This window comes from Emys orbicularis, chromosome 2, assembly GCF_028017835.1.
Source record: "Emys orbicularis isolate rEmyOrb1 chromosome 2, rEmyOrb1.hap1, whole genome shotgun sequence".
In the NCBI taxonomy this organism is placed as follows: domain Eukaryota; kingdom Metazoa; phylum Chordata; order Testudines; family Emydidae; genus Emys; species Emys orbicularis.
The window spans coordinates 135,775,231-135,799,056 of NC_088684.1; the positions used below are offsets into that span (position 1 = coordinate 135,775,231).

The window sequence follows — 23,826 nt, forward strand, 5'->3', positions numbered from 1 at the left end:
CTCCGCGCCCATGAGAGATTAGTTCCCTCGGCCGATCCTGGAGAGGGGATGGGGCACCGGAGGTTTCGACAGCTTTATGATAAGTGATTTATTTTCCAGTTCACAAGCCAACAGAAAGGACAGTTGCCGCAGCACAGCGAGGGCTGACTGGGCAGGACTCTTCCCTCCCGAGCCTAAATCCTAGGGCGTGAGCAGAGATTTTCTCCTCAAACCCCCCTGCTGCTCATCAACACGCCCACCCCCCCCCATTCACACCCCCTTCTCTCCGCCCCTCCGGCGGGGGGAGCCGTCCTCTGGGAGTGTCCCAGCCCAGGCAGACCCCTCCCCGCAGAACGCGGCCAGGAGCCTGCCGAGGGGGGCTAAGCAGAGCGAGCGCCCGGAGCTTGCCGCACGCACACGGGGCAGGAGCCGGTGTCCGCTCGGAGATGCTGAGGAGACGGCGGGTCTTCGCCGTGGAGCCGCTCTGGAGCCGAGGTGAGCACCCCGGGAGTGGCTGTGGGTGGTAGCCGCGGAAGGGAGGGGACGCCCTGGGCTCTCTCCGCTCCCTTTGCGCTCCGGGGCTGGGGCGGGTTCTGCGCCCCCGGGGCTTTCCAGCGCCCTTCCATGCGCGCAGCTGGCTCCGGGGTTCCTGCCGCCGCCGCGGACAGGCGCTGAGACTTCTCTGCCCGCAGCCGAGAGTGGCCCCGGTTCTCCCCCCCTTCCCCCGACCTTCTCCTCTCCACGGGGCGCTCTCTTCTTCCCCGCGCCTCGCCTACGCCCAATGCGCCCTGGTAGTAGGGAGTGAGTCTGGTCCGTGGGGTGGGGGGCTCCCTGCGCACTGTTGGGGTTCCTGTTTCCCAGACTTTCCCTTGGCCCATGCCACCCCCACGCCAGGCCCTTGTTTCTGGGCGCCTTAGGGAAGGTTCCTGCTCTGTGTGCCTTGATGGGTGCCCCATTGCTGGGGAGCTCCCTGCTCTGTGTGGGGCCTGCAGGCACCCTAGGCATTCCGTGCTCCGTGCACCCTAATAGGTGTCAGTAGGCTTTGGATTTGTTTGCCATTTGGGCTCTATGCGATCCAGCCCAGGCAAACAAACTGCCCCAAGGCACAATGCTCCACACTGCAGCTCCCTCTCTTTGAGGGAAGGGGCGAAGCTAACTTGCTCCGGGATGGGCTTGCCCCTCCCCAGCACAGGGGACTCCTGGGCTGGTGTCCTTCTGCACTGGGGAAGGGGCTTCCGGAACGCCAGTAGGTGCCAGCGCTTTCTGCAGGAGTTCCCTTGGAGGAGGGACGGGGGAAGAGGTGTATTTACAGCACACAAACTGTGCTTCCTTCTGGGGTTCACTCCCTCCTGGGGTGCAGGTCTCCAGAGTCATCCCTGACCATGGCTCCAATCAGTGGTTTAGTCCAGAGCAGATGTGGCTCCACTGAGCTAGGCACACTCATACCTCTACTGTAGTTCGGTTGTTCTCAACCTTTTCCATACCAGAACCCCCTGTTACACAGAAAGATGTTTGGGACCCAGCCAGCCATACAGACAAGGAGCATAGCTGGGGACCTCTGGAGCAGAGGGTAACTGCTCTTTGCACTGCTGTTCTTGACACCTGATGTCAAACATGGCCACGTCTCTGTAGTGCAGCCACTATCCAACTTGCTGGTGAAACAGGTTTTCCGAACCAGTTTAGCGGTGTGCTGGTGTGGACCTGGCTGAGCAGTGGAGACTCAAACCGGCCCGCCTATGGCTTTGTCTGTCCCACCAGGACTGTCGCCCTCCAGAGGAGATCACAACACAGTCCTGTGAGGAGCAATAACACTTGTGCTGCTCTGTAATTCAGAGTCCCAGAACAATTCCAGTGGGGCTCAGTGCTTTTTCGGAGGGGGGGAGCGGCCAGCAGGGGTTTGGAGCCAGGATTCCTGAGTTCTGTTCCTGGCTCTGCCAGTGACTCGCTGTTTGACATGCGGGGTGGGGGCGTCAATGAATCTCCCTTCTGAGCCTAGCTCTGAGTTCAGCCCTGCCCTGTTTCCCCTGGATTATTTTGAACCCTATTTCCTCTTCCAGCCTGGAAAAGGGGACTCCTCAGAGGGGTGGGAAAGACACAGCCGTGCAGGGAATGGGGCTAGGATGCAGGAGAGAGCGAGCTGGAAACCATTCACAGCGAGAAGCCAGCAGTGAGTCTCCGAGCTCCCTGCATGGGGGCTATGTACATGCCACACCCAGGGGCGGCTCCAGGCACCAGTGCACCAAGCGCATGCCTGGGGCGGCAAGCCACAGGGGGCGGCCTGCCGGTCGCTGTGGGGGCGGCAGTCAGGGAGCCTTCGGCGGCATGCCTGTGGGAGGTCCGCCGGTCCCGCAGCTTCGGCAGCAATTCGGCGGCGGGTACGCCGAATCCGCAGGACCAGCGGACCTCCCGCAGGCATGCCGCCGAATCCGCGTTACCAGCGGACCTCCCGCAGGCGCACCGCCGAAAGCCGCCTGACTGCCATGCTTGGGGCGGCAAAATACATAGAGCCACACCTATGTCCAGGTGGAGATTTGCCATGGACAGCTGGCTCAGCTACCTGCTGGAGGAGGCTAGCGGCTTTGGGATTGGTGATGGAACAAGGAGGCTTTCAGCTCTGGTTTATGGGATCAAATCCAGCTCAGATCAGTAGTAACTGAAAGCCCCAGTTCAGCTACCAGTAGCCACAGGTGTTAGTAGCAGACCAAGGCAAAGAACCGAGCAGGCCATGCAGGCGGGCTGAGCTCCCTCTTGGTCAGCACTGAGGTATGTTGGCAGCATGGACATGTGGAGAGGGCAGGGAGGAAGCTTACGCATCGGTTACTGGTGCTGGGCCTGTCCTGGGAATAAGGAAGTTGGCAGGGCTGCGCTAGCATGAGCATTAAATACACGTGTGAGAGAGAGAGAAAAAGTGGCAAGAGGCCCCATGTATCTATTATAATCTGTTCCCTCCAGTCTTTCCTTGTAAAACTACCTTGTGTGTGTACATTCCACCCCACCTTGAAACTGGGGGTGGAGCTAACAGTCCCTGCTGGCTGATGGAAATATTTGGGAATTATTGGAATTTGTATAAAAATGTCCCTGCAAGGTGTGTTTTGGCCATTAATTGCAAAGTTGTTGTTTAAAGGAAATGAGGAATGCTGCAGATTTAACTGCTGCCTGTCTGATTGGGCATTAATCTGCTCGCCAGTCCTACATGCATTTGCCTTTTGGTTGCATGTGCTGCTTAGGTGTCTGTCTTATTTTGCTTAAAACCAATAGGCTCTTGATAATCTGCAATGTATGGTATGAATGAAATCTTGGTCTTGTGCCACTTCTGTTTTGGTCAGGATACTTCCTGGAGTGTGAGGCAAATGTAGTGTGGTCTAGTGGACGGAGCATGAAACCATGACCTTGGGCAAGTTACTTAACCTTTCTAGTATCTCTCTCTTAGCTCAGCTGACTCACAACACCTTGTGAGGCAATTATTAATGACTGTTCATACATTGCTCTGGCACAGAACCATGCATCTTCAAAGCAAACTATTGTAGTAGCATTGTTTGTGTATGATTAAATGCATAAAGAAATAGCTGAGAAGATGTCCTATAATGGGGTGCAAACAAGAAATTATGTGGTTGTGTCAGATAGTCTGTGTGTCCAGGTGTGGCCCTACATCTTGGTCTCCAGACACAAATCCTGTCCTCCCTGCCTGTGAGGATTAAATCAGCCCAATGCAGGGCTCTCAGGAAGGGAGAGATGCCCTCCCATAAGACCAACCCTGCCAGCCAAGATCCTCGAATCTGGGCTCTGCTGGTGACTTGTTCTCTCTGCAGAAGGGATGGAAAAGGGGCTTCCATTGGCTGCCACAGCCCAGGCCCCACACTGGGGTCAGCACAATGCCATGCCCGACGCCTACCATGGCATGCGCTTGACCACAGCCAGCTCCTATGTTTCACACGTAGGTGTCGATAAAGCTAGGTATCTAAATCAATGTTTAGGGCTTGTCTACATGGGGTGTCTTCCACTTCCAGTATATCTGGAATTAAGCTAATTTGGCATAAATCTGTCCCATATGTGAAACTAATCCGGAATCGTTAATCTGCTTTAAATTCACACCCTACCTTAGTTCAGTTTAGCTTTCGTGTGTAGACAAGCCCTGAGTGATCGAACCCACTTTGCTGAGCACCTGCAGCTCTGTCTGAAGTGGGAGCAGGGCACTTGTCAGTTCTGGAAGATCTAGCCCAGGGGTCGGCAACCTTTCAGAAGTGGTGTGCTGAGTCTTCATTTATTCACTCTAATTTAAGGTTTCGTGTGCCAGTAATACGTTTTAACCTTTTTAGAAGGCCCCTTTCTACAGGTCTATAATATAATAATAATAATAATAATAAATAATACTAAACTATTGTTGTATGTAAAGTAAATAAGGTTTTTAAAACATTTAAGAAGCTTCATTTAAAATTAAATTAAAATGCAGAGCCCCCCGGACTGGTGGCCAGGACCCGGGCAGTGTGAGGCCATAGGTTGCCTATCCCTGATCTAGCCACTTACTCAGGGTCCTAACTATTGATCTAATTACCTAGCTTTGTAGATGCTCAAGTTTGAAATGTTGGTGTCTGTGTGGTTGTCTTTCCATCTCCTCAGTCCAGATTTAAGATTTGTTCTTAGTTCATAGTAATCTTAAGTAATACTTTTGCTTAAGGAAGGAGCTGAAATAAGGGAATTGGGAGAGCTCTTCTTGCTAAAACAAGGAGAGGTGCATGAAATAAACTGGTGTCCTAGTAGACGCACAGTCGGGAAAGTAACTGAAATACTTTCCTCATGGATTGTATTTTCTAAATGGACAACCTACCCTAAATTTTCAAAGGCTGAGGGACAATCTTCACTCATTGCTATATTTGCTTTCCACAACCAACTCTCTGTATAACTTTTCATGAGTGATGTACCCGAATGCTTGGCTGCTAATATCTAAACTGTATTCTTAAATTTATTCACCTACATTTGGGTTATTGCTGATTATGCACTATATGTATCTTATGACTTTAAAAACAAACTTTGTATTTGTGGGTAATCTAAGCACGACACCCAGATGTACAGACACTCTTTTCTTAACCTGTGTACTATATCCTTTTTTAACATTAGTTTTAATAACATTTTTAAATCTGAAATCCATGTGGCTGGTTGGTTGTCCCAAAGCCACTCTTGACCCCTAAACCACCATATTGGCCCATGGGTGGGGTCAGCGGGTGGAAAGGCTTCTTAACGGATAGCTAGACCATCTGGAGGGCTTCCTCCCATGTGGCACCTGGGGACATGTGCAACTGCCAGCTCTTGCGACTCAAAGCCTAGATCCACCTGTCCGGCAGCATGGGAATGAAAGCTTGTCTATCTTGTCTTGGAGGATCTGCTTTCTGGGCCCCTCCCTCCACTTCCTGACACTTTCACACTGGGGGTTTTGGACACCTGTGATGGGAGGAGATGTGGGACTGCCATCTCCGAGTGAGTCTTGCTGGTTACACTGGGTGCAATTATGTCCCGTATTGCAAGGTGATGGCAGATGCATTCCTGCCTGTGTCTTGCGTAGATAAGCAGTTGACCCAGCTATCTCACTGCTGGGCCCTCCCCAGGCAATGCAGCATCCATCCATCAGGGGAACTGAGCCCAGCCCAGCTGCACAGATAAGTGACTTTGGCCTCTAATGTTCCCAGGATGCCAGAGAGGGGGGGAGGGATGGTGTTGGTTTCTAGAAACATTCCCTGCTGGGGGGCTCTGGGGCAGGCCCGGGCTCTGGGGATCAGGGAAGGGTAATATTGCCTGCTCTGAAGGTGCATGTGGTGGTGGCGGCAGAGAGGCCGATCCCAAGCCATAGTCTCCCCTAGCAGAGACCTGGCCCTGTGGCTTTATGCCATGTGGTGCGTGGGAAACGGCATCTTGTCTCCCAGCAGAGAGTGGGTGACTTGTATTCTCTGGGCAGTGACTGGAGACTGTGGGTCAGGCCCTCGCCGGAGGAGCTGGCTGCGGTCGAGCACATGCTGTGGTATGGGTCGGGCGTGGCGCTGCGCTGACCCCAGTTTGATCCCATCGGCCAATGGACGCCCCTTTTCCATCCCTGCTGGAGAGAGAACGAGTCACTGGCAGAGCCCAGATTGGGGCACCTTAGTGACTGGGTTGGTCTTATGGGAAGGCATCTCTCCCTTCCTGAGAGCCCTGCGTTGGGCTGACTTATCCTCGCAGGCAGCAAGGACGGGATTTGCCTCCTCGTGGAACCCGTTAACGCTGCAGTGGATCGTGCTTTCTGCCTGGCCTCCGTGTTGCTGGCAGGTCTGTTCCCTCTGGCTTCCCTGATCAGGCTGGGGTATGTTGTCCCTAGTCCAGAGGTGGGCAAGCTTCAGCCCGCGGGATCCTTCTGCCCGGCCCCTGAGCTCCTGACCCAGGAGGCTCGCCCCCGGCCCTTCCCCTGCTGTTCCCCCTCCCCTGCAGCCTCAGCTCACCCCACTGCTGGCGCAACGCTCTGGGCAGCAGGGTTGCGAGCTCCTGGGGCAGCGCAGCTGCAGAGCCCGGCCTGACCCGGACTCTGTGCTGCGCAGTGGCATGGCTGGCTCCAACCGGGCGGCGCAGTGCTCCAGGCAGCACGGTAAGGGGGTGGGAAGCGGGGGGCGAGGGGGGTGGATAGAGGGCAGGGGAGTTCGGGGTGGTGGTCGGGAGCGGGGAACGGGTTGAATAGGGGCAGGGGTCCTGGAGGGCAGTCAGGAAGGAGGGGGGTTTGGATGGGGCGGACGAGGGACAGGCAGGGGCAGGGGTTCCAGGGGCGGTCAGGGGATAGGGAGAAGGGGTGGTTGGATGGGGCAGAGGTCCGGGGTGGGAGGAGTCAGAAATGAGAGGGGGGGTTGGATGGGGCGGCGGGGGGCAGTCAGGGGTGGGAGTTTTGGGGGCGGTCAGGAGACAGGGAGCGGGGGGGGGAATGGGGCAGGGGTTCCGGGGGGGCCATCAGGGGGCGAGAAGCAGGGAGGGATAGGGGGTGGGGACCGGGCCACGCCTGGCTGTCTGGGGAGGCATAGCCTCCCCTAACTGGCCCTCCATACAATTTCCGAAACCCGATGCGGCCCTCAGGCCAAAAGGTTTGCCCGCCCCTGCCCTAGTCAGTATCCCTAATAGCAGTGGGGAGGGTGACTTGTGTGCGCTAGCGGTGAGGGAAGCGTAGAAACAGGGCTCTTAAATCCTAGTGCCTGCAGACAGCACAGCGTGAGGAGTGGGGCAGGGAGAGCTGTGCTGAGCTGGGAAGTTATCCCTCCATCTGAGCTGGGAAGTTATCCCTCCGTGCAGCAGGGCTCTGGTGCCCAAATGAAAGCACCAGCTGCTGACAACCCTTGTGTCAGCGCCCTTGCCCAGGCTGGGGGACACTTGACGTGCTCACGGAGTGACGTGGTGAGAGTGGCGTTCAGTGGAGCCTGGCTCGCTCAGTGCCGAGGAATGCGGTTTGGGCCTGGTGCCAGGAGGGAGCTGTTTACAAAGCACCTCAGCAATGCGATTCACAAAGGGCCTGGGATCTGGGTCGGGCCCCAGGGGATGTTTCCGGGGAGACTTGGGACGCGCTGGGCTGTCAGATGCGCGCTTGGCAACGGGCTGCAAAATGCAGAATGAATCCACACGTCCGGGTGTAAGAACTTGAGGTCAAAGGATCCCAATTCCTAACCCGGCCACCGGGGGAGGGCTGGGGTCACAGTGCAGGGAGATGAATGCAGCTTCCAGGGAAATGGCGAGTGACCCTCTCTGAACTGCCCTTACAGAAACTAGATCAGACCTCTGTGGTCTGCGGCCAGGGGCAGGGCAGGATCCGTCCCTGCTGCCCACTCCAGTCACAAATAGAGTGACCAGATCGCAAGAGTGAAATATCAGGACACAGTGGGCGAGCAGGGCGGGGGGAGGGGAGAGGACGACAAAGACAGACACAGGTGCACAGAGCCATGAGAGGGGGCCCTTGGAAGCTGCGAGAGGGGTTGTACGGCCCCTGCTGCAGCCTGCACCACAAGCCACAGGGCAAGGACACCTATTGAATTCAATGAGAATTTTGCATGTGAATTGATGTACCTAGTTCTGAGATTATAAAGCCAGAAGGGATCTGGTGATCACCTGGTCTCACTGCCTGTATAGCACAGACATAGAACTTTCCCAAAATAATTCCTAGAGGATAGCTTTTAGAAAAAGCTTTTAGAAAAACACCATGACCCTTAGTATATTGTTAATCGTTAATTACTCTCACCATTGAAAAGGTATGCCTTCTATCCAGTCTGAATTTGTCTAGCTGCAACTTCCAACCATTGGCTCATGCTCTACCTTTCTCTGCTAGACTGAAGTGCCCATTATTAACTATTTGTTCCCCATGTAGATACTTACAGTCTATAACCAAGTCACTTCTTAACCTTCTTTTTGTTAAGCTAAATAGATTGAGGTCCTTGAGTCGATCACTATAAGGCATGTTTTATAATTCTTTAATCAGTCTTGTGACTCTTCTCTGAACACTCTCCAATTTATCAATATCCTTCTTCAATTGTGCACACCAGAACTGGACACAGTATTCCAGCAGTGGTTGCACCAGTGCCAAATACAGAGATAAAATAACCTCTCTATTCCTGCTTGCGATTCCCCTATTTAGGCATCTGGTCACCCTATTTCTGTATGCATTTCCCCAGGTTTTTTTGTAAAAATCAAAACTGAACTGCCCCAGAAATTCTGTCATGTGGAATCATCGTGAAACTCGCATGGCTCCAACCCTGCCGATGAACCTTTAGATCCACTGCACAGACTTCTGCCACTTGAGCTAATGGAGTAAGTGATGGCAGAGGCAGTAGGTTGTCATCCTATATGTGATAGATCAGCTCTATAGGGGGATGAGACACTTTTTTTGCCACTGGGTTTCACAAATATCTGCTGACAGAAGAGGAACTGTGAAACTCAGGAATCCTGGGTCTATTCCAGGCTCCTGAACGGAGTGGTCTCTAGTACTCAAAGACCCTTCTTCCCTGTCCCCTCCAGTCTATGTCTATCCTATTGCTGTCTAACCCGCCCCAGCTCCTCATCTGATTTCAACTGCCCCCCACTACCGCTCTGGATTCCTTGTCCCAGTTGCCTGGTCCTGTTTCACTCTCCTCTCTCCCCGCCCCCATCCCTCAGGTGGGATGTTCGTTCCAGACTGGCAAAATTCTAAGGCTTCCCAACATTTCAACACTTCCCATTCTAAATTTTCAGTTGCTTAACTATAGGCTAGCTCTGCCTACAACAAAGCATATTCAGAACCTCTGATTAAAGGGATTATAAGTGTAGCAACCTCCATCATAGCTAGTCACCAAAGATTGAACCCGAGCCATCCAGACTTGAAAGCATGAGCTTCTACTACTTGAGTTCAAGATATAACTCCCTTAGCTGGTAGCTATACAGTTATCCTCTAAAAATCCACCAGAGGAGGGCACAAAACACATGTTGGACAGTGAATTACAAAAGTGACAAATATTATTATTAGACCTGCAATACTTTTCACAATGAACATCCGTGGGGGATAAACTGGGAGTTTACGAATATTTGGAAAACAATTTTAGAATAACATTCAGTGCTGTGGTTTAAAAGAAAAAAAACCTGTTAAAACTCATAACTTAGCAGCATTCAGTGTTTGGAAAAAAAACAACTTCTAGGAGCTCTGGGATACAAGTTAAGAATGTTGAAACAGGAAGATGTTATGCTTAGTTATCACTTGGGCAAGGCGGCATGCTATGTAATACTTGCAAGATTTCACTGTAATGTTTTACAATATATAGCAGCGCAATGCTGATTCCATTGATATTGTTGAGCAATTCATGCTGATTTTATTTCAGCCCACATCTTAATAGTTTTGAATACTATAGATCACAATTTTCAGCTCAGTTGGTCTGAACATGCAGAGCTTTAAAACTGCTATGCTCTAAACTGTATATTAACTACAATTTTATAAACCTGCATGTCAGAGAACTGTGTGCCACTGTTTAGTAGTAGTGGCACAAGGCTATTCAGTGTGAATCACAGAAATGTAGGACTGGAAGGGACATCAACAGGTCATCTAGTCAAACCCCTGCACTGAGGCAGGACTGAGTAATAACAACACTAGACCATCCTTGACAGGTGTTTGTCTAACCTCTTAAAAAACTCCAATGACTGCTATTCCATAACCTCTCTAGGTAATTTGTCCAGTGCTTAACTACCTTTACAGTTAGGAAGTTTTTCCTAATGTCTAACCTAAATCTCCCTTGCTACAATTTAAGCCCATTGCTGCTTTTTCCTGCATGTCCTGAGTGGGACGGGGGTGGGTCCAGGCAGTGGGACTGGGGGGAGGGAGGTCGAGGAAGTCAGTGGGTGTGTGGGGATGGACCAGGGGAAGCAGGGTGGAGGAACTGAGAGGGACAGGACTGGGACTGGGGGAGTCGGGGGGGGGGGGCTTGAGGGGGATGGGGCAGGACTGGGATGGGGGGCGTAGGGTAGGGGCTGAGGGGAGCATGAATGGGACAGGGTAGAGAGAGCTGTGTAGAGTGGGGCGGGGCAGGGGAGACAATGGGGCTGGGCTGGGGAGGGTCGGGGGGTTGGGGAGAGGGACAGGGTCTGGAGGGGATGAGACAGGGGAGCAGGACTGGAATGGGGGGGAAGTTGAGGGGGTGGGACAGCAGGAGGAGCGATGGGGGTGGGATGATGGGAGAGGCTGAAGAAGAGATTTGGGGTAGGGCAAGGCTGAGGGCAGTGGGTTGGGGGGAGCAGGGGGACTGTGGGGGAGGCTGTTGGAACGGGGGCAGGGACTGAGGGCAGTGGGTTCGGGGTGGGAGGTACAGGGGGGGACTGCGGGGGAGGCTGAGGGAACAGGGTCAGGGTGGGGGCTGAGGGCAGTGGGTCGGGTCTACACTGGCACCTCTCAGCATTGCTGTGCCGGGCGGCAGACCTGCGCCAGCGCTACCCTGGCGATGGAAGAGTCCTCAGTGGAAATGCAGATGTCATGACACAGACCCTCCTCAGCACTTCAAACCTGGCGCTGCTCTGGTCAGTCGCTAGGCTCTTGTCACTTTCAAACCCATGCAGGGTATCTGGCTCTTTTTCAGTTCTCAGGTTAAGAAAAGCCTCTGCATTTTGTGAGGGCTTCAGCATTCACTTTCCTACTTGACAATCTGTCTGCCTGACACATTGCTCCCAGGGCATTCATCTTTATTCATTATCGGCAGGTCCATCAGATTAACGAGCAACGCAATGGTGTCAAGGATTTTTAATTTTTCAAACCACTTTGGCCTCAACAGGGATAACAGCAAATCTGGACAGAGCAGATGGGTGTCAGGATGGGTTTGGGTATTTATTTACTTAAGTGAAAATGTTTGGGGCTGAGCAAAGGCTGCAAACTTCCCTTTGGAAACATCTGCTGATCTTTTGCCCCAGGGGCTAATGACAGCCTGGAATCCGGGACAGATTTCCACATCCATTCAGGGTGAGATGATTGGGGGGGGGGGGGGGGAGGGACTGTGGGGGAGGCAGAGGGAACAGGGTCAGGGGGGCTGAGGGCAGTGGATTGAGGGTGGGGGGGACTGCAGGGGAGGCTGAGGGAACAGGGTCAGGGTGGGGGCTGAGGGCAGTGGGGCTGAGGGGAGCCCCCCCAGAGGGACCTACCAGGGGGCCAGGTGAGCCCAGCAGTGCTTACCTGGAGCGGCTCCCAGGAAGTATCCAGCAGGCAGGTCCCTCCCAGTCCCTCTGGCCCCTTCCTAGGGTCGGGTCGAGGGGAGGGGGGCTGCCTGCTGCCGCAGTCTACAAGCCCCGCCCCCCTGCAGCATGCAGCAGAGCGAGACCTCCTGCTAACTCTCTCTGTGCCCGGGGCAGGGGCAGGGCTGCGCTCTGCAGGCTCCTGCCGGCCCGGCAGCGGGCCCCGTGGGCTGGCGCTGCTGCGCCGGGAGCTCAGCTGCGCGCTGCCCCAGGGCCCAGGGAGGAAAGGTGCGTGGCGCCGGCTTGCCGCGGTCCCCTTCATATAGGGTGACCAGATGTCCCGACCAATGTAAGGTTGGGACGTGGGACAAGTCCCCTAAAATCGGGACTGTCCTGATAATATCGGGACGTCTGGTCACCCTAGTCACAAATGTCCCAAGCACCAGCAGTTCCCATCCCTCTCGGAGAGGGTCCCGCAGCCAGGTGGCTCTGTTGGGGAAAGCGTTCCCTGATAACTCTTGTGCCTCCAGGTCATCTCCCCCAGGTATCTGTAGACAGTTGCTGTGTCCTCTACCCCTAATGCACACACCTTCCAGGGCTTCATGGAGGGTTGTGCTCTGGCTTGGAGGAGGTGAGGAGTGGGAGGCTGGAAACCCCGGGGACTGGTGGGGGATGGAGGAGGGGGAGCCTTGTGTCTTCACAGTGGACTTTATTGTAGGAGCAGACCCTAAAGCTGAGAGCGAGGGGTGGAGGACTCTACCCTTGGTCCAAGCGGTGTGAGTCCAAAGGGGAAGCAGAGGAGCTGGCTCTGGATAACGGTGGGCTGCTCTAGCCCTGAGGCGATGCAGTAGGATAGTAATGCTCCGGACTGCGCCCGAGCTGTTCATGGGAAGGGCTGGGGTGATGGTGGAGGTGGATTTTTGTCCCTTAAACAGCTTTGCTGAGCCACAGCTTGGGGGTGGGGTGGAGGATTCAATGAGGGGTCAGGAGGGTGGGTGTCTTCCTCATCTCCCTGGGGTGTTTCTCTATATCCAGCGGCCCAAAGTTATTCAGGAGAGGGCTGGGACAGGAGGTGCTGCGTGGAAGTGCATCGGCAGAGCTGTGTGGGAGGCCCAGAAATGGACTAATAGTGGGGGGCTGTCGGGGTATCAGGGGTGCATCAGCAGAGCTGGAACGGGGAGCTCAGAGCTGAGAGATGAGGTGTCTCAGTAAAACCAGGTGGGAAACGTTGGTCTGGAAGAGCAGGGCAGAGCTGTGGGAGTGTGCTGGGCTGGAATAGCTGGGGAGCTGTGGGCCAGGACTGAGGCGCTGGCAAAGCTGCGGGTCAGGATTAGCAGCGTGGGGCGGGGGAGGCTTGCACACAGCTGGCTGACTGGTTCTGAGTAGAATGATGCTTTCAGTGAGGGCTAGATTGACACACACCTTGTAAAAGGAGGGGAGCAGGGGCAGGGGACTGCAGTGGCTGGCCCTTGATGTCCCAAGGACTAGAGAGATGCATGTGCCTGTCTTTACCCTGTGCAAAAACTTCCATGGTGAACTTTCCCCCCCCACCCCGCCCCACCCCGCCCCGCTCTCTGCTGCGTTTCTCCCTGAAACTCCCCGCCTGCCTGAATCACCAGGAGCTGCTTGTTCTCCTTGGAATGTGCATGGAGCAATAAGGGATGGGCAGGGAAGAAGGTTGGAGTCAGGGAGAGGGCTTGCCGGCTGGGCAGGTACCATATTCGAATAGCCACAGGTAAGGAGGAGACAGGGCTGCGGTGCTCTGGAGGAGGGATGGAGCCAGCCTCTCTGACAGTGCATCTCTCTTGCCTCGCAGATGGTGCACGGAAGCCCTGGGAGAGCTGTGTGGTGCTAACCTCAGCCAGCATCTACCGCAAGCTGCAGGAAGCCTCTGGAGAGAGCACGGATCCCGTTCCCGAGCCACAGCGGGGCAGCAGAATGAGCAGCGAGCTGGGCCTGTGGGGCCCGGCTGGGTCGCCGACGGAGCCTGGCCTCCCCCAACAGCTGGGCCTCTTCCCGAAGAGCGGGCGGCTCCTCAAGTCGGAGTCGGAGGACTCTGGGGTGGAGATGGCTGGCAATGAGAACTCACCCTCCACTCCACTGGGCTCGGAGAGCAGCTTCTCTCTGGACTGTCTTGATGGCTTCCAGCCCTCCACCGCAGACTCTGCTGTCAGCGACCCAGAGGAGGGCTGCCCCGAAGCAGAGGGGCCAGAGGAGCCGGACCCTCTCCGGGAGCGGGCCTACCTCCGGAACCTGTCGATCAGCAAGAAGTTGGCCCAGGTGATGCAGCGCTCCCGGAAGCTCCACGCGCCCAGCCGTTCTCCCAAGCCACTCGGCCGGAAGAGCCTGAGCCTGATGGAACTGGAGCTGTTGGCCTCCTTCGGCTCGCAGGGGCTGAGTGGAAAAGTGGGGGCTGCAGAGGGGCACAGCCAAGCCCTCTCCGGCTGCTGGAGCCTAGAGGAACAGAGCACTGAGTCCTGTGGGGAGGAGGCGGAGGTGAGTGCCAGGAACAGGCTTCCTTGTGGTTCAATAGGGGCTGGCCGGGGTGGAGAAGAGGGACGACTCCCCCTCCCCCCGCTTCCCAAGACCCGTTGCAACTGGACTGACTTCCAGCAGGTGTGGCTGCCTCTATGGGGCCGATGGGTTAAGAGACGTAGTGGTTCCGCATGGAGCAGGATGCCATAGTGTAAAGGTAGCAGCAGCTGAAACACAGCTCCCGGGGTGATGTGATGTGGTCTGGGCGCAGGCACTGCTACGAGGAAGCCTGTGTGCTCTCCCCTGCATTGGGGGGCAGGGAAGACAGGATGGCTGTCACCCCGCCACCTCTAGCCCATCTTGCCACAGGCAGGGCAGGGCGGTTTCAGATAGGGAAATGCTCCACATTTCCATCCCACGACACAAGCACGTGGAAGTGCCTCTAATTAGATTGTGGTATTGTCACTGCTCCTGTGATGACTAAGCTGGGATGCGCCGAGTGGCGTGGGCAGAAGCTGGGCTGGTTGTAAGTAGAACGGGGCCAATAACTGACTTTCCAGTTTGCCGGCAGTATAAAGAGTCGGAAAAAACGTAAGTTTCGGGTCAAAGGAAAGGTTTGGTTTTGATGTCGAGGTTTTTTATTTTTGAAACAAAATGGAAGGAAATTTCAGGGGGGAAAAAAGGCGTTTTGAATCAAGAGACAAGGAGGGGGAGTTAACATCTTTTATTGGGCCAACTTCTGTTGGTGAGAGAGACAAGTTCTGAGCTCCATAGAGCTCTTCTTCAAGCTTGAAAGCTCCTCTACCTCCCCCACCTTGTCTGTCTCCTATCCTGGGACCCACGCGGCTACAACAACACAGCAAACAATTTTCAATTGAATCATTTTGACTTGTTTCTTTGGAATGTTGTTGTCCGTCTCCCCATCCGTTGTGTTCCCTGTGACCCCCTCTCCCACCCCCATCCCCCTTCAGGGCACTGTTTCAGAGTTCCTGAATCTGCATGCTCCACGTTTTGGCTGAAGGGGTTGCCCAGCTGTAGTCATGAGGTTTCACCTGGCTCCAATGTCCAAGTGTCCTGGTGATTCCTGACCTGAGATGCAGTGCCCTGTGGTCACGTGACCTCGGTTCTCTTTGGTATGGGGGCAGTGCCAGTTTCCCCAGGATGGCAGAGCCCTGCAGGGCTAGCCTGTGGGTCATTGAAAGGGAATTTGCTGGGATCCTGTCTGTGCCCATTGTCCCCTCCCTCCCGCCCCCAGCTGCTTTGCTGGTGCACCTGCCCCTCTCCAGAGCACTCCTTCCAGGGTCCTGATGCCATGTGCTGGTCCATGCAGCGTGGCCTGCTTGGTGCATGCTTGCAATGACTCATTAGGGCTATTGCTAGTGAGCTGGGGGTAGAGCTCTTAGGCCTTACATCTGTGCCTGGCTCTGCTGGGTTAGTGGTGGTGTGGGGAGAGGCCGGCTGGTCCCATCTCCTCTCACTCACTCCAGTTGGGTCGGCTCCTCTTTTGCCCCTTAGAGGTCCCAGGATGTCTGTGGGCCTGTCCAATGTACAGAGCCCTCTGGGCATGCTGTAGTTCCTCGCCCGGCGTGTGCTGATGGACAGTGGCATGTTGGGGACATCCCCCGCTCTGACTGCCAGAATGAGGGGCAGCTTCTACAGGCTAGGTGGGGGTGGCAGTGGGGCCAGGAGCTGGCGGCAGCACTGGGGAGGAAGTTTTGATGCTTGGCCTGAAGATCTGAAGCTCTTTATAGCTATTGATAACCCTCACCATCCTCCTGGGAGATCCCATAACTCTGCTACGGGATGAGGAAACTGAGGCACAGCGAGCCAAAGCAACTTGCCCAAGGTCTGTAGAAGAGGAATAGAACTTGGGAATCCCGACTCCCAGTCCCCGGCTCTGTCCCCTAGGCGGGGTGTGTGTGTGAACAGCCTATCAGCAAAGAGCTTAGGAGAGAATGGAAGGAAAATATTTCTGTGGGTGCCCAGGAAGGAATTCCCTCCGCAGTGAGCAGGCAAGGCAGGGCATTGTGATGTGAAGAGTGGCGTGGCAGGCAGTCCGTTGTAGCTGGAGAGGGGCAGGAATACCGTGGGCGAGGGCCTTGCTCTCCTGAGCTGGGAGCCTTAGCCGGGTAGAGCTGCCACTCCCCTTGCCCTGGTGCCAGTCTGTGGCTGTGAGACTGACTGACTGGTCCGTGGTGCCAGTGGGGTCGCTGTGATTGCCGTGAGCCATGGGGAAGTACTGTGCAACTGCAGGGGGGCAGTGAGAGGGGACAGGGTTCAATGAGGCCCCCCCATCGTTGGGCTTCGAGGGGCCGGGATACCACTAGACCGAGCGGACGAGATCCTGCGTTGCCAGACAGAGCAGCCTGCTGCCGGAACTCCTCCCTGCTCTTCTCCCCTTTGCTCTGTGGGGGCAGCTCTCCAGCCCCCTGCTAAGCAGTTCCCCAGGCAGGAGTAGCGCTGTGCAATGCCTGCCCAGCCTGAGACCCCCTTCCAGCTGCTGAGACTATCCAGTGTCTGGGGCCTTCCAGGGGCTGGGCGTCTGGCATGGGGGGTTGGGACACAAGAAGGCTGGGTAGATACGGAGAGGCCCATTGGCTCCCCACAGCCCTTCAGACTCAAAGCATAGGATCTGTGGGGGTCTGCTGGGCTTTCCTGTCTGGGTTGGTCACTGGCTGGAGCTCTGGCCTGTCACCTGGAGATCCCGGAGCTCAGGGCTGCAGGCTGCGTTCCGGGGTTGGTCCAAGGGCCAGAGGCCAATGGCAGTGGCAGGGTACAGGTGCCATGCGGACAGATAGATGCTGGACCCATTGACCTGAGATGGGATTGTCTGGCTGAGAGGAGCTGTTGGGTGGGGAAAAGGCTGCTGTTCCATGGACTTTGTGCTTCCCATCCTCATAACGGGGCTTGTACTCCCAGCTGGTGTGGCAGCAGGCAGGGCACTGCTGTGAGGGAAGTTCACAACCTCCCCAGTCAGCAAAGCGGGGCAATGACCTGAGGGAATGTAACCTTCATTCGGCCCCAACCCCAATTACACAGTGAAGTGTTTAACCACGCTCTGAACGCAACCTGTCCTCTGCTGCGATGTGTCCGTCCACGGCTCTGTCCCTCCCCGGTGCAGTGCGTCTGTCCGCTGCTCCGTGCTGGGAAGCGGGAGGAGGTGTAGGGCTTGGGTGTCTCTGTAGGTCCCGGAGCGATGGAGCTGGCAGAGTCCAGCCACTGCAGCTTTGGCTCCTTGCTTCCTCTTAGAACTGAATAAGGCCTGAGCCCCATCTCCTCTTGGATTGTCCCTGGCAGAGATCCGATCCCTTCCCCCCCCCCCCCCCAAAAAAAACATGAACCACCCCCTCCAAAAAACCCACAAACAACCCACTCTACCTGTGTAAGGAGCAGGATGGAGCCAGCCTGCATCAGGCATAATTGGGATGCCCTAGTTTCATAATCTGGTTTAAACCCCTTAAGCTGCTGCTATCTCTCTAGCTACCTCTCCAGAGCGTGTGTGGCTGGGGAAGTGCCAGCAGTCAGGGGGCTACAGGGACTGTATGTGGGGGAGGAGGAAATCTGACTGCACCCCCAGCCCTCCCCCGGGACTCCTGCAAATCCAGATGTCCGGCTAGGTGCTTCGCTCTGCCCTGGCCTACCCCTCAAGGGTGTGTTGTGGTGTGTTCATGGCACGGACCCTGAGGCTAACACTGTGGGAGAGGCCGGAGGCGGCTGCATAAGCTGTTTGCATTGGTGCTGTTCCCGGGGAGGCCAGTGTGGGATCTGGGAGTCAGGAACTGATGCAGGGGATATTGCAGTCTGAACACAACCCCTGTTGGGCGGGTTCTGATCTGTCCCGTCCTGGCCACACCAGGGAGATCATCCCCAGCTGTGTGTTTCTAGTGCACTCCCCATGGGATGGGTCCCCTCCATGGACCTCTCCCCACCCTGCCCCCCAAGTTACTGCATTTGTTTCTGGGCACCTTGACCCCTTTCAAGACGTTGACAAATGGGGGGGAGCAACAAGTGCTGCCCTGGCTGGAGTGACAGAGCTGCAGGTCGTGCCCTGTCCCCGACGCTGCCCATGCCTGACGCTCTGTGCTGTGTCATCCCCCAGGTGCAGAGAGACCCCTCTTTAACCCTCCCAGGCCAGGGCCTGCGCTACCTGGAGCACGTCTGCCTGATGCTGGAGAAGATTGCCCAACTGCAGCGGGCCAACCTGCAGCTCCAGCAGCAGCAGAAGGTGATGGAGAGCCGGCTGTGGGGCCAGCAGGCTGAGAACGTAAGGCTGGCCGTGCGGAGGGCACAGGGGGATGGGCGAGGCTAGGAACCAGGGTGGGAGGACAGTGGCTAGGTCTTACCATTCCTTAAGGGAGGATGCAGCTGCTTGTCCAGTTGTATCCCCCAGAAAGGGGCGCTGCACACCTTGCAGTTGTGTGATCCCCTTGGAGGAAGGTGGGGTGTGTGTGTGTGTGGGTCTCTGTCCTCTTAGATCTCCAGCCATGGTGGGGCTTTCTCAGATACTTTTGAGGAGCTGGGGGGAGGAGGAGGGGGAAGGTGGGTCTTCCCTGGGCTCTGGGATTCCTTTCGCCATGAGGGTAGGGGTGGGAATGACTAGGGGTCTCCCCTCTCCCCCCCAATCCCTGCAGCTGCTTGTTTCACACCATGCATCCTCCCTGCCTGGCAGGCGGTGCCCTCTGAGGAGAGGCCATGCAGAGCCCCAGAAGAGCGGGGACTGTCCCAGCCGGAGCCTGAGAACAGGGCGGAGGTGGAAATGAAGGAGGAGGATTTGCCTTTGGACTCTTGGAGGCCCCACCACTTCAGGGTGCGCTCGGCCTCAGACACCGGGGTGCTCCAGGACCTGACCAGGAGCTCAGGTGAGTGAGCCCGGCTTGAGTAGCAGCCCCAAGACCCAATCCCTTCCCCTGCATGTCCTGGTGGCTAGGAGCTCCCGACTTGTGCCAGGGGAGGGGGGGAAGAACCCCTCCCTCTCCCTGCACCCCTGAAATTAATGAGACCCATGCTGTGCAAATTGAATGTCCTTGCTGGGGTGGCTCATTCCTTGGGGAGGGGGACAGGGCTGCTGCTAAAGATTTCTCCACCCTCCCATGAATATGCGCCCCCCCCCCCCCCCTTCTGATCTGGCTGCAGCTCCCTGGGTTTCCCCACTGGCCAGCTTTCTCCCTGTAGAGAAATGCCCTGTGCCCCCTTGGGGCTGGGTGTGCTGCCCCCGCTGGCCTGGGGAGAGCGAGATCCCAGACCAGGAAGTCTGTCTATCTCCCATCCCCTCTGGCAAATGCCAAGCACAGGGTCTCTGGCATTTAAAAAGGCCTGGGCTCTGAAATTAAGCTTGGTGAATGATGACTGAGGCTTTTCCCAGGTGGGTGTGCAACTCTGAGACCATTAAAGCAGGGAGTACTGACCCCAGGCCCTGGCCATGTGGTGCTGGCCCTAGTGCTAGATGGCCTGGGTTCTCTCCGGGGGGGCTGCATCTGGGCTGGTCGCTTTAACACAGCAGATAATGGTGCTGATACTGTCTCTTCCCTGCAGAGAATGAGCCAGTCTGCTCCAGGAAGCCGGCAATGCACTGCGTCAGCTCACCCACCCTGCTGGATCAGCCGGATTGGGGAGCCCATACCCTACCGCCAAACATGAGACCCAGGGTAGGTTTCATGCCCTGCAGAGCAGGGACGGGGGGGGGGGTGGGGGGGGGGAGGGAGAAAACAAGGATCCCCTAAGAATTCCATGTGAATCATCCTGATGCCGAGAAGACCCTGTATGTGCATCTAGTTCTGGTGCCCTTCCTTGCCTGGGCTGGGCCAGCACTTACCCAGTGTGTCTAACTCTTATTGCCAGAAGCTGGGAATGGGCGACGGGATGGATCACTTGATGATTACCTGTTCTGTTCATTCCCTCTGGGGCACCTGGCATTGGCCACTGTCAGAAGACAGGATACTGGACTAGATGGACATTTGGTCTGACCCAAGTCTGGCCGTTATGTTCTGTCTCTCCTGGTGCCGCTTGCTAAGCTGTTCCCCAGACGAGAGTAGCGCTGTGCAATGCCTGCCCAGCCTGAGACCCACCCCACTTCCAGCAGCTGCAGGGGAAGTGGCTTTTTGGAAATGCTTCCTGACAGCCAGCAGCTGAGACTCTTGTTTATCCCTTCCCCACTGCTCTACCCCGGGGTGGGGTTTGGGGTTCCTCTGCCCCTCCCAGAAGAAAAGCCCTTCTTTCTGCCCTGTCCATGTCTCCTGAGGGAGAGTTATCCCTGAGAACGGGGACTGGGTGTTCGAGTGCCAGGGCTCTGGCTCGCCCCTACGTGGCAGGAGAAGCCGCTGCCCTCACTCCTGCCTTCCTTCACCGCTGCCGTCTCTCTCCCTCTCAGAACGACCGCTCACACTGGGGGAAAGTCAAAGTGCTGATCAACAGGATCACCAGGAAATCCATCCGGGCCAGCGAGCCATCCCCGTTTGGGGAGTCTGCCGTCGACAGCAGACAGTGTAGGTAAGGCTGCCCCAGGCTTGAGACTGAGCGGGGAAGAGAAGGCAGCTCCTTGTGAATAGACTGCTGGGAAAGCCCTGCAGACCTTCACCCCAGCTTGGGTACGGCTGGGGCAAAGGCAGGGCAGGCTCCTCCCTGTGTCACCCAGCCATGCTGGAGGGAGCCCAAGAGGGGGGTCAGTCTCCATGGCCCACTTGATCCTTGGCCTCTCTGCTGAGGAGGCCAACAAGGGTCCCAGGTTGTCCTGTCTGTGATGCAGATTCCAAGGCCAGAAGGGACCATTCTGATACCAGTCTGGCCTCCAGCCTAGCACAGGCCAGAGAAGGTCCCCAGAATAATCCCTAGAGCAGATCTCTTTAAAAAAAAAAATCAAAATCCAATCTTGATTGGAAAAGTGTCAGTGCTGAAGAATCCACCATGGCCCTTGGTTAGTTGTTCCAATGGTTAATTACCCTCAAGGTTAAAAACATAGCCCTGATTTCCAGTCGGAATTTGTCTAGCTACAACTTCCAGCCACTGAATTGTGTTAGACCGGGGTAGGCAACCTATGGCACGCGTGGCGAAGGCGGCACGCGAGCTGATTTTCAGTGGCACTCACACTGCCCGGGTCCTGGCCACCCGTCCGGGGGGCTCTGCATTTTAATTTAATTTTAAATGAAGCTTCTTAAACATTTTAAAAACCTTATTTACTTTACATACAACAATAGTTTAGTTATATTTTATAGACGTATAGAAAGAGGCCTTCTAAAAACGTTAAAATGTATGACTGGCACGCAAAACCTTAAATTAGAGTGAATAAATGAAGACTCGGCACACCACTTCTGAAAGGTTGCCGACCCCTGTGTTAGACCTTCCTCTGCTCGATGTCAAGAGTATTAAATATTTGTTCCCCCTGTTGATACTTAGACTGGGATCAAGTCACCTCTTCACCTGCTCTTTGTTAAGCTAGATACATGGCGCTCCCCGAGTCTGACGCTAGAAGGCAGGCTTTCTCATCTTTTAGTGGTTCTCGTCTCGTCTCTGCACCCTCTCCAATTTACCACAACATCCTTCTTGTGGGCGGCTGGCCCCTAGAACTTGTTTCACCCTGGCCACCAAGCCATCAGCAGGTGGGAGATCCCTCCTTGGTCACCACCACCCCGGGACCTAGGGATGGGAGGTCCCATGTGCCATTCCCCCGCAGCCAGCCATTTCCCCCCAGGAGCACCCCCTCCTGAGAGGCCTGTATATGCTGCCTCTCCCTCCAGCTGCCTAAGGATGAAACCCTGTACTGGGCAGGTGCTAGGCACGGGGACCCTGGGAGCAGCAGCCTGGCAGAAGGAGCAATGCATGAGCTGTTCGAGGTCCGGGGAGCCTGGGTGTGATCCGAGTCAAGGGGAAAAAGGCAGCTGAAGCCACTGCCCCCTAGTGGTGCAGTTGGAGAAGTGCCTCCCAAACCATCTGCCCTGGGTAGGGCAATGCAGCTGTCTCTCTGCAATGGGGACTGAAAGGACTGGCTGAGGGAGAACTGAAGGGGACAGCTGTTTCTCCCTGCCCCGTGCCTCTTCTGGCTTGTGGTAGGGTGGCAATGGATGGCTGGGATCCACAGGGCTGTGGGTGTAATTTGCTGGCTGATCTGGGATTTGACAGGGGAGCACGTTGCCCCGGCACTGGTATATGGTGTCCCCCGCCTGACGTTTTCCACCCCCTGCTCTTCCCTTGCAGTCTGGAGGCTTCACTGGAGAAACAAGGCTCCCACCCCAGGAGGAGCTTCCTGCCAGCGCTGGGGGTGAAGAAACACCGCTCGAAAACCCTCTCTGTGCGCTGAGCGCCCCGAGGCTGCGGGAGCCTCTTGGAGACCTGAAGGATTTAAAGCTGCTGAGCCTTCCCTGCCATGAGCGGGGGAGCAGTACACACACTCCACGAAGGGTCCCCTTCATCCCACTGCCCCCTCGACGCTGGTTCGGATTGCCCAGTCTCGCCTGCTTCGATGAGGTTGATGGGATTTCTGGCCCTTCCTTGGAAAAAGGAGGCAGCAAGGGGCGGGTGTTGCTCTGTCGTCTGTTCCTGTGGAGCTGTGGCATTGAAGCCAAGCAGCTGTGGATCAAGCCTGCTTAGACATATGAACGCTGGGGTGCACGCTCTCCCTACTAACCCCTCGCGGTGGGCATGCATAGGAGGCACGTTCCTCCATTGAGGCAGGTCCTCAAGGAACCTGGTTTAGACCCAGCAGTCTCTGGTGTCTGTTTCCATCCACTCTCCCCGTCCCACACACACCCTTGCCCAGCATCCCCCCCGGGTATGTCTGTCTTCAGCAGGCTGGTTCTGAAATCTTGCTACTTCCTTGCTTGCAGTGTGCTGCTGCAGAAGCTAGGAGGCACTCTCACTGCTAGCGGACTCTCTCCCACCACCTTCCTCCTCCTGTGACTGCAGGCAGCTCCAAGGCTGCTCTTGGTATCAGGGTCTCAACGGTGCGTAACAAGGAGCATTGACCACTGGGCCGCTCTCCTGCGGACCTTAACTGAACTACGGGGCTGACCTGTGTGCCACCGAAAGTCTCCCTCCCTCCTAAGGGGCTGTCCATCCACGCTCCCATTCTGTTCAGACCCCTGCCTAGGCTGGGATTCCAGCTCTGGGGGTCTCTGCACAGCAGTGAGAAATCCCCGGCATTGTCGAATGCGAACTAACTCATCTGACCGCTTAGTCCACCACTACTAGCCCCTGGTCATTTTGTAAATGCGCCAGTGTATTTGTATGTAATGTATTTATATGGCCTCATGGAGAGAGGTGCTAATGGAGGCTGATGGATTCTTAGACACTTAAAAAAATAAATTACCACTGAGTTTTGCATCCTGATCTGTAAAGCGAGAGGTGGGGGCATCCTTCTTGCTGGGGGGAGGGATAGCACAGTGGTTTGAGCATTGGCCTGCTAAACCCAGGGTTGTGAGTTCAATCCTTGAGGGGGCCATTTAGGGATCTAGGGCAAAAATCTGTCTGGGGATTGGTCCTGCTTTGAGGTCCCTTCCAACCCTGAGATTCTCATGCCCCCATGCTACTGGGCTGTAGGTTGGCCAATGGGGAGTCTGTGCATGCAGGGCCTTTTTGTGTGATAGGACTCATGAGTGTGTGCGCTGTCCTGGCAGCTTGTTGGTATCCGTCTACCATGCAGGAGTCCCAGGATCCTCGCCTCTCACGCTCTGGCCTGTCAATATTGGGGAGATAACAGCTTGGCCTAAGAGA

General features: G+C 55.8%; 1 protein-coding gene across 1 annotated transcript; it reads left to right on the top strand.

Annotated features, from left to right (window-relative positions):
- Nucleotides 1-425: 425 nt before the first annotated feature.
- C2H8orf58 (chromosome 2 C8orf58 homolog) lies at nt 426-22,414 on the top strand. Its single transcript, XM_065398348.1, has 10 exons — nt 426-474; nt 3,789-3,913; nt 6,433-6,586; nt 11,827-11,937; nt 13,466-14,145; nt 18,224-18,388; nt 18,794-18,983; nt 19,657-19,769; nt 20,492-20,610; nt 22,312-22,414. Exons 1-10 carry the CDS (start codon nt 426-428, stop codon nt 22,412-22,414), a joined length of 1,809 nt encoding a protein of 602 aa, XP_065254420.1.
- Nucleotides 22,415-23,826: the final 1,412 nt, after the last annotated feature.